This window comes from Anguilla anguilla, chromosome 2 (genome assembly GCF_013347855.1).
Source record: "Anguilla anguilla isolate fAngAng1 chromosome 2, fAngAng1.pri, whole genome shotgun sequence".
NCBI classification, from domain to species: Eukaryota; Metazoa; Chordata; class Actinopteri; order Anguilliformes; family Anguillidae; genus Anguilla; species Anguilla anguilla.
The window spans coordinates 61879794-61894276 of NC_049202.1; the positions used below are offsets into that span (position 1 = coordinate 61879794).

At 55.1% G+C, this 14483-nt stretch overlaps 1 protein-coding gene across 1 annotated transcript in view; it reads right to left on the reverse strand.

The window, feature by feature from the left end:
- Window positions 1–421: 421 nt before the first annotated feature.
- Window positions 422–14483, reverse strand: part of LOC118219490 (protoheme IX farnesyltransferase, mitochondrial) — a gene marked incomplete at its 3' end in the record, with an annotated part of 50925 nt that continues 36863 nt past the window's right edge. Inside the window, exons 5-7 of the mRNA XM_035402675.1 lie at window positions 10821–10891; window positions 3564–3796; window positions 422–870 (exon numbers count right to left, since the gene is read on the reverse strand). Coding sequence (XP_035258566.1) covers window positions 422–870; window positions 3564–3796; window positions 10821–10891 — 753 coding nt within the window. The remainder of the gene's footprint in view (window positions 871–3563; window positions 3797–10820; window positions 10892–14483) is intronic.

The following is a 14483-nucleotide window of genomic DNA, read 5'->3' on the forward strand; positions in this document are numbered from 1 at the left end:
CCAGGAAGTAGGGGATTTGTGTCTGTGCACAATAATTTACTTATTTACACTGAAATCATTACATTACAGGCTCCCTGAATACGATAAATATTTATTTCTATCTTTGCAAGCGCTTCCAGGCCGGGCGCCCCCCCGCCCGCTTGCCGCGTGCAGGAAAGGCGCCGAGTTCGTAACGGCCCCTTTGATTGGCAGGAGAGGCACAGAGAGGAGGAAGTGTCCCACGGTCTGGGGGGGGGGGGGGGGTGGGGGGTGCGGTTGTGGAGATGGATAAAGCCATAGATGAACAGTGTGCAGTATGTTAGCTCTGTGGGGCGGAGCTGGGGAGCGTGGGGGCGGGGCCTGTGAGCGCAGGGGCGGGGTCTGTGAGCACAGGGGCGGGGCCTGTGAGCAGGGGGGCGGGGTCTGTGAGCGTGGGGGCGGGGCCTGTGAGCACAGGGGCGGGGCCTGTGGGCGCGGGGGCGGGGCCTGTGAGCGCGGGGGCGGAGTCGCCCGGCTCTCCCCGGGGTCTCTTGCAGGTGAGCAGCAGCAGCAGCAGCATGGGCAGGTGCCACAGGCTGCAGAAGAAGAGGCCGCGGGCGCTGGCCCGGTCCGCCCGCCGGTAGAAGCGGAAGGCCAGGTAGCTGATGTACAGGTTGATGGGCAGCGACACCAGGGGGAAGGTCCAGGTGGTGAGGTCCAGGGCGGGGCCCAGGGCCGACAGGCCAATCAGGCCCAGGCTGTGGCGCAGGGCCACCCTCCGGCAGAGCGCCGGGTGGGTGACGGACATCATGCGGTAGCCGCCCCGCGAGTAGTCCTCCCGCAGGTTCCAGCTGAGCGCGTTAAAGTGGGGGAACTGCCAGCAGTACAGGAAGCCCCCCAACAGCAGGGCACCTGCGGGGAGGGGGGGGTGTAGAGTGTAGAGAGAGAGAGAGAGAGAGAGGGAGGGGAGAAAGGGGGAGCATTTCAGTTACAATTAGCATATTAAAAGTTGAATGACCTGCAAACCAAACTAACATTCACTAGAATGAATATACAAAACCATGTCCTACAATTAAAACATGGCTTCCTTTGCACAACTGAAAAAATAAAAAAAAACAGACTGCGCTGGCCTCCGATTACTGCATCGCAAAACCGGACACATTTCACACACACGCTACGGCTCTAGAGAGTGTGTGTGCGTGCGTCTGTGCCTGTGTGTGTCTGTGTGTGCGTGCCTCTGTGTGTGTGTGTGTGTGTGTGTGTGTGTGTGTGTGTGTGTGTGTTCCAGTGACTGAGCGGTTTCAGTGTTGTCCCCCTCTGTAACTCTCATGCGATGTGCAGTAACCCAGCAGCTGTGTGGACGTGCAGTTTGGAGAGTGGCCCCGCAGTAAGGGCCCCTCCTGGAGCTGCATCACAGCGCAAACCCAGCTGGCCGCCGCTCCGGAGGGGTCCTCACGGTACGGGGCGGGGCGGGGCCGGCGGCGGATGTGACAGAGAGGGGGCGGTAAAAACCCAAAACGCCCTGCGTGTTTCCCACCCTGCCTGTGTCTGTCCTGCCTGTGTCCAGCCTGTGTCTCTGCCCTGCCTGTGTCTGTGCCCTGCCCTCACAGCGAGGGTCAGAAGTGAATGGAGCAAGAGAATGAAAGGGATAGAGAAATGAAAGAATGAGGCTGGGGTGTGTGTGTGTGTGTGTGTGTGTGTGTGTGGGGGGGGGGGGGGGGTCTCCGGGGGCACACCCCCCAGGGCAGGAGAGGTTCACAGACCAGCTGCTGCTGCACACACAGCCAGAGCACAGGGGGAAACACAGAGACTACCCCCCCTCCACTTCACCTGTGAACATGGAAAACACACGCGTGTGCACTGCGCTCCAGGAGCGTGTAGAGATGCTAACCCAGGCCTGTCCAAACCTGTCCAACCCCATCCAACCCCGTCCAAGTCTGTCCAACCCTGTCCAACCCCGTCCAAGTCTGTTCCTGGTGATCTACTGTCAAGCTCTATAATCTAGCACATCTCACTCTGCTAATTAGCAGCTCAGTGAGATCTCTGGCTGCTGAATGGGGTGTGGCTTTGTTAGGGCTGCAGTAAAAACCTACAGGACGGTAGATCTCCAGAAACAGGAGTTGGGCAGCGCTGTTAGCTAACCTGTAATCAGGCTCAACCGTAAAGCTCATAACTTAAGTGCTGTTCAAACATTACATTTTTCAGCTATTCCCTTCACACCAGCTTCCTTATTCCACCCGATCAAAATAAATAAATAAAAAAGTTAAATTAAAAGTGACCGCGTCCTCGTCCGCCCAGGGCTGAGTTACCTGGAAAGAAGGCACACCTTTACCGCGACGCAGGCGGGGAAACGCAGGCCCGTCTCTCAGCCCGTTCACATGTCTCCGTAAACAGACTCATTAAACGCTGGCAAGCGCAGTGTAAACACGCACAAGCACACACTTGAGACTTCCAGCAACAGGCAGAAACACAGATCAGTTGCCATAACAGCACACTTATCATCCCTGCCAAAGCGCCCTGGGATATCGGCCCCCTCCCCTGTTTTCCTAAGCCGCCCGCATCACCAATAAAAGCCTGCTGACTTAACAGCGTGGGGGGGGGGGGGGGGGGGGGGGTCGGGTCGGGGGTCGAGGTGAAATGTAAACTCAGGCCAGGGGAGGCTCATATGTGAGGCCAGTGACATTCACCATGACCGCTTTGGGCTCACAGCATTTCCTGATGAATCAGACCATTTTAAGAAGAAGGCCAGTGAAAATGGTGTGACAGTGGGGTAAAGAGCTGGGGGAGGGGGATCATTTTGGAAGGTTTTCGGGACGTCCTCGTGACCCCGTGGGCTTGAGATGTTGGGTAAGGGGAGCAGGACTGTGCTGGTCCTGGGCCCACGTGAGTCCACAGGGAGGGTCACCCCAATGGGCCAGGGGCATTCGGGTTAGGCTATGCGCGACTGTAGGGAGGCGTGCTCAGTGTATGCGTTAGTGTGTGCGGTGTGAATGTCTACGATGTGTGCAGTGTGTGTACAGGTGCATGTGATGTGTACAGGTGTGTGTGTGTTGTGTACTGGTGTGTGTGGTGTGTACAGGTGTGTGTGGTGTGTACAGGTGTGTGTGGCGTGTACAGGTGCATGTGATGTGTACAGGTGTGTGTGTGTGGTGTGTACAGGAGTGTACAGGTGTGTGTGGTGTGTACAGGTGTGTGTGGCGTGTGTGGTGTGTACAGGTGCATGTGATGTGTACAGGTGTGTGTGGTCTGTACAGGCGTGTGTGGTGTGTGTGGTGTGTACAGGTGTGTGTGGCGTGTGTGGTGTGTACAGGTGTGTGTGTGGTGTGTACAGGCGTGTGTGGCGTGTGTGGTGTGTACAGGTGTGTGTGTGGTGTGTACAGGTGTGTGTGGCGTGTGTGGTGTGTACAGGTGCATGTGATGTGTACAGGTGTGTGTGGTCTGTACAGGTGTGTGTGGTGTGTGATGTGTACAGGTGTGTGGTGTGTACAGGTGAGTGTGGTGTGTACAGGTGTGTGTGGTGTGTGATGTGTACAGGTGTGTGGTGTGTACAGGTGAGTGTGGTGTGTACAGGTGTGTGTGGTGTGTGCAGGCGTGCGGGCGGGTACCTAGGTCCAGGCTCCCGGTGGCTGCGGTCCAGCCCATGACGGGGGGGATGGCCCCCACCACAGCCCCCACCCAGGTGTTGGCGATGCTCAGCCTCTTGAGGGGGGTGTAGCAGCAGGTGTACAGGACGATGTTGAGCGCCCCCAGGAACCCCGTCAGGGGGTTCACTGCCAGAGTCAGCATGGCCACGCCCGGTACACCACACCCTGCAGCAAACAGCACCGCATGGAGGGGGCTGGGGGAGGGAGAGAGAGGGAGGAGAGAGGGAGAGAGAGAGAGAGAGGGAGGAGAGAGGGAGAGAGGAAAGGGGGAGAGAGAGAGGGAAGAGAGGCAAAGAGAAAGAGGGAGGGATGAAAGAGGGAGGCAGTCAGAGAGAGGGAAAAAAGACAGACAAGGTGAAGAGGAAGAGAGAAAGAGGGAAGGGAGAGAGGGAAAAGCAGAGGGAAAGAAGGTGCAGGGAGAGAGAAAATGAGAGAAAAGAGGTGAGGTTGAGAAGACAACATATTTGAACATAACAAACACAAAGCAAAATATTTACCCCTGTGTACAGAGTGAACCTGGGTCACTGCTGCGCACACAGTCAACATAAGGGGTAAAAGTGCTGACTCAGCGACAAAGCAGCACAGCTCTAAAATGGGTCAAAAGCAGGATGAGAGAGAGCAAAGCAAACAAAACAAGAACCTGCAACCTCCCCCAGAGAGAGAGAGAGAGAGAGAGTGTGTGTGTGTGTGTGTGTGTGTGTACATATGCGTGTGAGAAAGTGTGTGTGTTTGTGTGTGCACTTGTGTGTGAGAGTGTGTGTGTGTGTGTGTGAGAGAGTGTGTGCGTGTTTACATGTGTGTGAGTGCGTGTACGTGCACGAGTGTACGTTTTAATAATTAACACAGCAGTGTGTTTGTGATGTAAGACTTGAGAAAGGACAGATGGAGATCAGCCTGCTCTGTGTACAGCCACACGCACGCAATGACAAACACTCTCTTACGCGTGTAAACACAAGACCAATACACGCGCTGCACTAACTCACGTACAGATACAGCCACCCACGCACACACACACAGGCACGCATGCACACACACACACACACACACACACACACACACACACACACAGGCACACATGCACACACACACACACACACATGCACACACACACACACACACAATGACAAACACTCACTTACGCGTGTAAACACAAGACCAATGCATGCGGTGCACTAACTCACGTACAGATACAGCCACCCACACATACACACACAGGCACACACAGGCACGCATGCACGCAAACACACACACACACACACACAATGACAAACACTCACTTACGCGTGTAAACACAAGACCAATACATGCGGTGCACTAACTCACGTACAGATAAGCCACCCACGCACACGTACGTACACACACACAGACTGATGCACACACACACACACACACACACACGCACACACAGACTGATGCACACACACGCACACACACGCAGGTCACAGCCTCCTCAGAGGAAGCCCCTGTAAGTAGTGTGAGCGGAGCTTTGTGACAGTGCTGGGTCTGATAAGCGTGTGAGGATGACAGAGGGGGAGAGAGAGCGTGCAGTAGATCACAGCGCTAGCCGCGGTGGCGTGGCTAACCTCGTCCCCTTGGCCCTGGAAATGGGCTGCTCTGAACTCACAGCTAGCGCGTTACAGCTCAGAGCCAGATCACAATCTTGAGCAAACCCAGGACCAAGCGGGGCTGGAAATTCGGCAGTGCTATCAGCATTGCTGTCGTAGCTGTGGCTACATCCAGCCTGAGGGCTGACAGTTCTACTGTCCCATGGGGGCGGGACGGGGGGGGGTGTTGGGGCATTTCACAGCTTAGAGTTTGCAGAGCGTTTCACAGTCAGAGACACACAAGGGTGCACACGTGCCCGCCCGCTGTCCCACACACGGGTCTCCAACGGCAACCCTCTGCTGGAGCTTCGGAAGAGCAGTCGACGAAGGGCGACGATTAGCACGATGTAGCGACATCCCAGATCCTTCTATAACCACCAATGTAGACCCCACTACCCAGAGTGGAAACTATTCTGAGTTACGTTCAGGGTGTATGAGCCTAATTTTGTATAACTTCAGTGTAATTTAAAGTTGGCCTTATTGATGATGACCTTATCAATACCAGCGACCAGCGTGACGAGACGCCGTCGCCCCGGGCGACCGGAGCGGTCCGGATTCCACACCGGGCCCACCGGCGCACCAGAACAGCGCCTGAACAGGCCCGGCCATCCAGCAGCCCTGATCAGGCCCGGCCATCCAGCAGCCCTGAACAGGCCCGGCCATCCAGCAGCCCTGAACAGGCCCGGCCATCCAGCAGCCCTGAACAGGCCCGGCCATCCAGCAGCCCTGAACAGGCCCGGCCATCCAGCAGCCCTGAACAGGCCCGGCCATCCAGCAGCCCTGAACAGGCCCGGCCATCCAGCAGCCCTGAACAGGCCCGGCCGTCCAGCAGCCCTAAACAGGCCCGGCCATCCAGCAGCCCTGACATCTCCAATCTTAATCTCAAATCTCAAAAAGAATAACAAAAAAATTAAAACTGCCAATATAACACAAAGCCTTATCTTACGCCAGGTCACACGTCATTACCTCCAGCCTAACTGCTCTAATAAACCATTTAAGCCACAAAAAAACCTTCTAAACGCTGCAGCCGCTCGTATCCGAGCAGGAAGGAACTTCACTGACGGGCTGGTTTTATTTGAGGGTGGAAACAGAGCAAAGTGGCGCAGGTTTCCCGGGGCTGGCACGCACACGGGCGGGTCAGGATGTTTTGTTTGGGAACGGCTCATTGCCGTGACGACGCGACGCGGCGCAGCTGACACGGCGGAGGCGCTCGCGGCGCTCGAGCCCGGCGGTAAACACACCTGCCGTTACCCCCCCCCCCCTCCCAGCGGAACCCCCGCTATCCTCCGCTGACAAGGGTGAAGAGAAGCTCCTGACTGACCCCACCCCCCCGACCCCCGAGGCCCCCCCCCCCCCCCCCTCCAGGCCCACCCTCTGAGCACGTGCGGCGTGTAGGACTGTCACTGTCGCTCTGAAGGGTATTGGCAGGTCCCAGTGGTTAAGAATGAGCTCACTGCCTTTACTGCTGTCAAAATATGTATGTGCACAGAGGAGGTCAGAGGTCAGGGGTCAGGGGTCAGCCCCATTTCTGTGAGTTGAGCAATGAGCATGCAACAGTGTGACATAATGCCTTGGGACCTGACTTCACACCCAAAACAAGATCAGGTCAAAACCTAGTATATGGCTGGACCGGCGACCAATGGTGTAACTTCAAACCTCAGCCAACCAATGGTGTAACTTCATTATTCAGTGACTCAGTCACAGACATTCGTGTTTGTAGGGCTGGCCCCGCTGTTGCGGTTCAGCCAAAAGTAGTGATAGACAGGGATTGAGATGAGCCACTGCTGTTCCACCCCTGAGAAAGGAACTAATGCACTTCACAAACTGTTCCACAGCACAAATGCAAAATAAGTCGGGGACAAAGCCGTGCAAATCAGACGTTAACAGCAGTGTCTGCACTTCTGACTGATGACTGCCGGTACGTGTGTGACAGAGAGATATTGGGGGGGGTGAGGGAGTGAGAGAGGGAGGGGCAGAAAGAGAGAGAGGCACAGAGAGGGAGAAAGAAAAAGGAGAAAGACACAGCACCTGCACCAGGGCTAACAAAGGGCTGGAGATTACGGGTGCTATTTATTTGCTAAACACACCCTTGCGCAGCGTGGCTTACATAGCTGACATTTTTACACATGACCCACTGGGTATTTACTGAGGCTCTCGGCAAAGCTGCAGCAGAAATGCCCCGCCCTGGACTTGAACCTGCAATCCCCCTGATTACAGGAGCTTGAACACTGCGCTACGCTGTGCCACGACTGCCTTTAGCACTATGCTACTCTAGTCCATGACTGGCTTTAGCACCATGCTACATTGGTCCATGACTGCATTTAGCACTATGCTCTGCTACATTGGTCCATGACTGCCTTTAGCACTGTGCTACGCTATGCTACATTAGTCCATGACAGCCTTTAGCACTATGCTCTGCTACATTGGTCCATGACTGCCTTTAGCACTATGCTATGCTACATTAGTCCATGACTGCCTTTAGCACTATGCTCTGCTACATTGGTCCATGACTGCCTTTAGCACTATGCTATGCTACATTGGTCCATGACTGCCTTTAGCACTATGCTATGCTACATTGGTCCATGACTGCCTTTAGTGCTATGCTATGCTAGGCTACGCTACACTGCACAAAGGCTTCCTTTAGCACCATGTGATTCTATTAACATTATGCCCCAAGAACAGCTTCCTTTAGCACTATGCTATGCTATGCTACACAGCAACAGGACTTCTGTTGGCACCACGCTATGCTATACCACTGCTCCACTGACAATGTGCAGAACCGGTGTTGACTGAGGAGACTCTGTGCTGGGATATGATGTACTTCCAGGTCACTGGCCACAGCGAATCGCCTCCCTCCCTTCGAGGACTGTGAGGCTCCATCACTCCCGATAAGACACAAACCCTTTGCTGCAGATGTTTCACTGACATACTGCATGCGGACAACCCCTGGCTAAGTCTTAAGTGGAGGAGCCAAGGGGTCACAGGTCAAAACCCACTCTTTACAGAGTGCATCATGAACCCACACACCTGCATCTTGACTACCCACCCCACCCACCCCCCCCCCCCATCGCCCAAAAAAAAAAAAAAAAAAGGATCAGCGGGTATTTTGTACTGTAAAACATCTGGCACAGTAACTCCCCCCACTGCGTGACAAGTTAGAGATAAAGCCAGGAGGAGAGCATGGGGAGGGGGGTGAGGAATGGTTCGGGGGTGCAGGGGAGGGGGGTGAGGAATGGTTCGGGGGTGCAGGGGAGGGTGTCAGGCGTCCGGACCTTATTAAATAAATGAAGTGTGCAACACAAAGGAATGTCTCTGCTGAAATGCGATCCGCAGTCAAGAGATTGGGGGGGGGGGGGGTGGAACGTTCTGGAACTCTGTTAAACAGACACCCTGTCCGTCTCCACAAAATGAGTTCCACCATGAGCAGCAACACCCCAGCTGGGACGTTTTGGCCACACTGTCCCAGGCGACGCTGGCCAGGAACGCACGGTTTCTCACCGAAAAAAAGGGTCACCCCTCGAGCGGCACCCGAATCTGTCCCATAGGCGGACGCGAAGACGCTCCCGCGAGGCACGGACGAAAACGATAAACGCTTTGCGGGGTTTGAAATTCCTCCACGCGACGAGCGGCCATTTTTTTCTCTCCTGAAGACAAACGGCAGAGGGAGAGAGAGGAAGAGAGAGGGAGAGAGGAGAGAGGAGAGAGAACAGAAGAGAGGAGCGCGTGGGATGTGGGGAGCGGCGCTTGTTTGACAGAGCCTTCAGGCCGGCAGCTGGTCCCCGTAGCGACGCAGGCAGACGCTGTCACACAACGCGTCCTCCGCCACGCCGGCCGGCCCATTAGCGCGCGGGCGGCCCGTCGCTGTTTGGGAGAGCGGCCCCCGAACCGTAAACGGTGCCGAGCGGCGACCGTAAAGCAGCATTCACAGGGACCACCCCACAGCCCCGCGCCCCCACCACCCCACAAATCACAGGTTCCAGTGGGACCCAGCCCCGGGATACGAGACAACAGTGACTCTGAGCTGCTCCTAGTGTAAAGTTCACTTTAACCCAGAGACGCTTTAAGGCACATAACTGGAACTCCTTTTGCACAGGAAACGGGTAAGCCACTGGAGCAGAGTGGCCTTTTGGGGGGGGGGGGGGATGATAATGTTTACCATCTTCACCTGCAGAACGCTAAATCCCAACTACCCACAAGCCCCTGGTGTAGCGTTTCATATATTTATGGAATGGAGTGCTTGTATATTTATATTTCGTCGTGTCAAACTGCTTTACGGTGAATTACAAGACTGAGCCTGAACCACCGCTAATGGTGCAGGGCGGCCATTTTATTAGCCCAGTCGGTCTCCCAGGCCCCGGGTCCCCACCCCCCGAAAATCAGAGGGCGCACATTGATCCCTGACGGGCTGGCGCAGGCGGGCGAGGGCGAGGGCGGGACCGGGAGCTAGCGCACAGCGGGGCGTCCCGTCGCTCTGTCAGATTCGGGTCGATATGCGGTCGATGCGCGGTTCACTGGACCGCAGCGGAGCGGTTATCTAGCGCCTGAACAGCAGGGACACGGGAAGCCCCTCCCCCCCCCGCAGAGCTCCCGTTACACCTGGCAGGTGTGTGAGTGACGCGGGGGGGGGGAGGGGAGATACTGTTTCTAATGCTGGCACTGCGCTGGGACGCTAAGCCCAACTGTACACCCGATTATGGCACCTCACCAAAAACAACTGTAAGCTGATCTGAGATGTTCCATCTCTCTCCCTGTCCCTCTCCCTCCGTCTCTCGCTCTCTCCCTCTCTCTCTGTCCCTCTCTCCTTGTCCCTCTCCCTCAGTCTCTCTCTCTCCTAGAGTCTCTCAGTCTCTCGCTCTCTCTCTCTCTCTCCCTGTCCCTCTCCCTCAGTCTCTCGCTCTCTCTCTGTCCCTCTCTCCCTGTCTCTCTCCCTCAGCCTCTCGCTCTCTCTTGCTCTCTCTCCCTCTCATACCATCAGTCTCTTCCTCCCTCAGTCTCTAGCTCTCTCCCTTTCTCACTCTGTCTCTTGCCCTCAGTCTCTCTCTTCCTCAGTCTCTCTCTCTCTCTCTCTCCCTCCCTCAGTCTCTCTCTCTCTCTTTTGTTTTGCTGGGTAAGGCAAAGACAGCCGTTTTGTTGACTTGGCAGAACAAAATTGGTGGTATGGGTTCACTGGACCCAGTATATGTTTTAAGTGTCTGCTCACTGAGTTATTGTTTTTCATTTCAGTGGATAATGTTCAGGTTTTCCGGGGCATTTGGGGAGTGGGGGGGCTGTCTAGGTACAGTGAATGGGGGGGGGGGGGGGGGGGGGCGGGGGTTACAATTGCTGTTTTGAAGTCACAGTGGGATGGTCTTTTTTTCCGTAATGGTGGTTCTGTCTGAGCGGTGGAATCTGCAGTGGCGTGGGCCAGCTTTGCTGGACTCCTCTCTCCCAAACATAAACCACTTTTAACATGCTGCAGCCGAGGGGGGGGGGGGGTGAGTTTTAACCAGGAAACACGCGTGTGTCATAAACTCAGAGGTAAGACATTTTGTTTTAGTGGTTGTGCAAATGAAGCTCATATTAAGTGAGAAAGGCAGGTTGGCAGCATGGGGGGGAGGGGGGGGGGTGTACCTACCTGATCTGGCCCCTCACCAGGGGTCGGTTCTTGGTGCGGTTCATGTTGGAGTCAAACGGCACCTCAAAGTACTGCGGAGAGAGGAGAGGAGAGGAAGGGCGTTATAACAAAATACTAGAGAGAGAGAGAAAGAGAGAGGGACAGAGAGATGCAGAGAGAAAGAGAGAGGGACAGAGACGTACAGAGAGAAAGAGAGAGGGGCAGAGAGATGCAGAGAGAAAGAGGGGGAGACGGAAATACAGAGCGAGAGCAAAGCCCCAAGCACTTCGCACTTCACACACACACACACACACACACACACGCGCACTCACATGTCATTAAACTGAACATATGTACGCAGGGCCTGTGTATTTTCGGGGGTGTTGGGGTGCTCAAAGGGAAGGCATCTGCACACAGCCCAGCGCACATCAAAGACAGTTCCGGAGAGTTCCGGAGAGCTCCACATCTGCTCGCGCAGCGCTGAGCGTGGCTGTTAAAGAGCCTTCCTAATGGCACGGCGGTGCCAGCGGGGTCAGCGGACAGGGGGCCCGTTACCACGGCGAGCCGCTCTCACAGCCACCTGCAGGAAAAGCAGCCGAACGCCAGAGCGTGTCCAATCTATCAGCCCCGCGACGGAGGGAGGGAGCGATGGAGGGATGGAGGGAGGGAGGGAGGGAGGGAACGAGGGATGGAGGGAGGGAGGGAGGGAGGGAACGAGGGATGGAGGGAGGGAGACTGCGACGCCATGTGAAAACCCGCTTATTATTTTCCCTCCCGCTTTTTATGATCTGCTCCGGGGGCCCCAGCCGTGCCCCCCCCCTCCATCAGGGTCCCAAACACGAGGCTAAAGCGCTAACACATGGGGTGCGGGAGCAGAGCCCCCCCCCCCCCCCCCCCACACACGCCCGCGTGCGGCTGGGCCTCCGGTCCCTAAACGCAGAAAGCAGACAGAGCCGCTCCGCCCGGACAGCAGCGGGGCCCATTACTCACCGAGTATGGAGCGCATGAAGGAGCTAATAAACAGATTATCTGCTCCCCGCACCCCCCCGCCCCACGCCCGCTAACTCACTGCGCCGCGCCGTCTCCACGGCCTCCGCGTTTAAGAGCGCTACAGTGGTCCGCGGGGCAATTCACGAGGAGGACGTTCATATTTCGTCAGGTGCCTTGGAGAGCAGTCTGGACTGAAAGCGCTGGACTCGCACGATGCGTGTTCATCCTCCTGTTCATCTGAGACGGTGCTGTCCGTCAGTCCGTCAGTCCGTCTGCGTGTCTCCCCATCCAGCAGGGTACGTCTGGGAGCAGAGCGATCTCTCAGAGCTTCTCCACACACATCGATAACGGCATTAACCCTTTGAAGACTATGTTCCTGCAATGTTTGTATTTGCTTCCGCAAAATTCTAATTGTGAGGAATTCTAAGAGTTCTAGAACTCCATCGCATTCAATTATAGTAGTGACTGTTACATCAGCACTAGAATGCTGAAGTTCAGAACATTCTAATCGCATGTGTGTGATCTTAAAGGGTTAAACACCAGACAGCATCCATCACTTATCCATCTCATCAGTTAGCTACATCAGCTACATGTCTAACGTTCAGGAAAGTGAGAAGTAGTGTAACAAATGTGCAGCTTCCACACCGGGTGGTGAGGTAAAAGAGGGACCGGGGTGTGGGGTGGGGTAAAAGAGGGACCGGGGTGCGGTGGGGGGGCTCAGTTTGGAAGGTTTTCAAACGTCCGCTCCACCTCCGCCACAAAAGTGTCGAGCCCGTGAGCTGCTAATGGATGTTTTTTTTTTGGCAGCGGAGGCGAAGGCAGGCCTGGTGCGTGATGGAGAGGTGACCCCCGCATTAATAATGCCACGGGGAAACTACTCCCCAGATGTGCGTCAGCAAAAACCTTCCCCAGCTCAGGGCTCAGGGTGTGTGCTGGGGACGGGGGGGGGGGGGGGGGGGTTTGTCCGGTACAGCTGTGCTGTGGTGACACTCAAGACGGAGAGCTTTCAGTTCTGTTTGCTGGGTCACGAGCCGTGTGCAGCCCACAGGGGGCTCCAGAACCAGGCCCGTTTAGACACTCCGTAACGGTAATAAATCGAGGAGCAATAAAAGAAATAATAAAACAGATGTACAGAAATGCTACAAAGCAGCTCAAACCCAATGCATGTGCGCGGCGTATTAGCTACGTGACGGCCGCGGCGCCGACGCGACGCCGACGGCGGGTCCTCCGGTTTGGGCTGGACCTCGTTCGCTTTGCATCGAATGCGCATTGTGACGTCACTTCCTGTTGCTGCTCTTGTTGCATTTATATTTGTTACCCTCACAAACCCACTCCATAGTAAATGGCTTGTCCTGCATCGTAAAGCAGAAGCCATCTGTTTCCCACTGCTTTCCACGAGCAGAACCCCAAATTTCTCCCCTGACTGAACCACACGCAGCTACAATGAGAGCGTAAAGGATTCCCCTCTTTCACAAGACACGGACGGACAGAGCGCTGCTCACACGGCACCAGAATAGAGCCTTTCCACCATCCATCCCATGACCCCCTTTCTCCTTCAGCAAACCTACTTCCCCTTAACAGCCAGACTCACTTCCTGTTACCGCTACAATCTTTCAAACTGGGGAGGTAGACGTCTCTTCCAACAAACACCAACGTCAGTTCTCTAGTTGTGGGCAATCTTTTTGGGTAGCTAACAGAAGTAAGAGGGCTAAAATACCGCAAAGATTTGTGCTGGCTCAAAGACATTGGGAGTGAAAATGATGACCGTTTCTGTAGTCAGGCAGCACTAGCCATCTGCACTGCTCTGGAAATGACAGCTACAGAAAGTCACCGCTTTGCTAAAAGCTACCGAGCGCTGCCTGATGCAGCTGTGTCGCAGGCCGGCATGTTCTGCAGCATGCCCCACCGAAAAAGCCTGGAGCACTCAGCCAGTCTCTGTTAACACACACACGCACACACACACACACACACACACACAGACAACACGCACACACACACACACACACACACACACACACTGTTTCTTTCGGCCTACTTCCAGAGCTCAGAAACAAATAACTGACAAATAACTGTTTTCTGTTATTACTGGATGGGTGTAACTCGCGTGTATGAATCCAACGAATTCCGATGAACCAACTGCAATTAGGACTGTAATAACTGAGAAAATAGCTTGAAGGCAAAAATAACTTTCTGATCCCGATTCAGTGGAAAACAGGCAAGTTTATGAGAAGGATCAACGTGCAGCACTAAAGCAAGACAAGGCTCATCATTCAAACCCAAAACTGGAGCCTAAATTCACATCATTACTGAGAGGAGAGGAGAGAGGGACTGAGGGGGGGAGAAAGAGAGAGAGAGAGGAAGAGGGGGTAAGACAGAGGGAGTAAGAAGGAAGAGAGACAGGGAAAGGGGGAGAGAGGGAAAAGGAGAAAGATGAGGGGATAAGATAGAGGGAGAGAGGAGAGACAGAAGGGAGAGAGAGACTGAGGGTAAGAGAGAGGTAATAGAAAGATGTACGATAAAGGAGAAAGAGAAGGAAGAGAGGGAGAGAGAGAGAGAGGAGGGTTGGCTCAGGACACAGCAAAGGGAAGCTGCTGTTTCTCATTAGACACCACGGCTGCAGGGACAATTACTGTCCATATGAGGAGCAGAGAGCCAGGCAGAGGAGGGGGGGCGGAGCCTGCTGTCAATCAACCG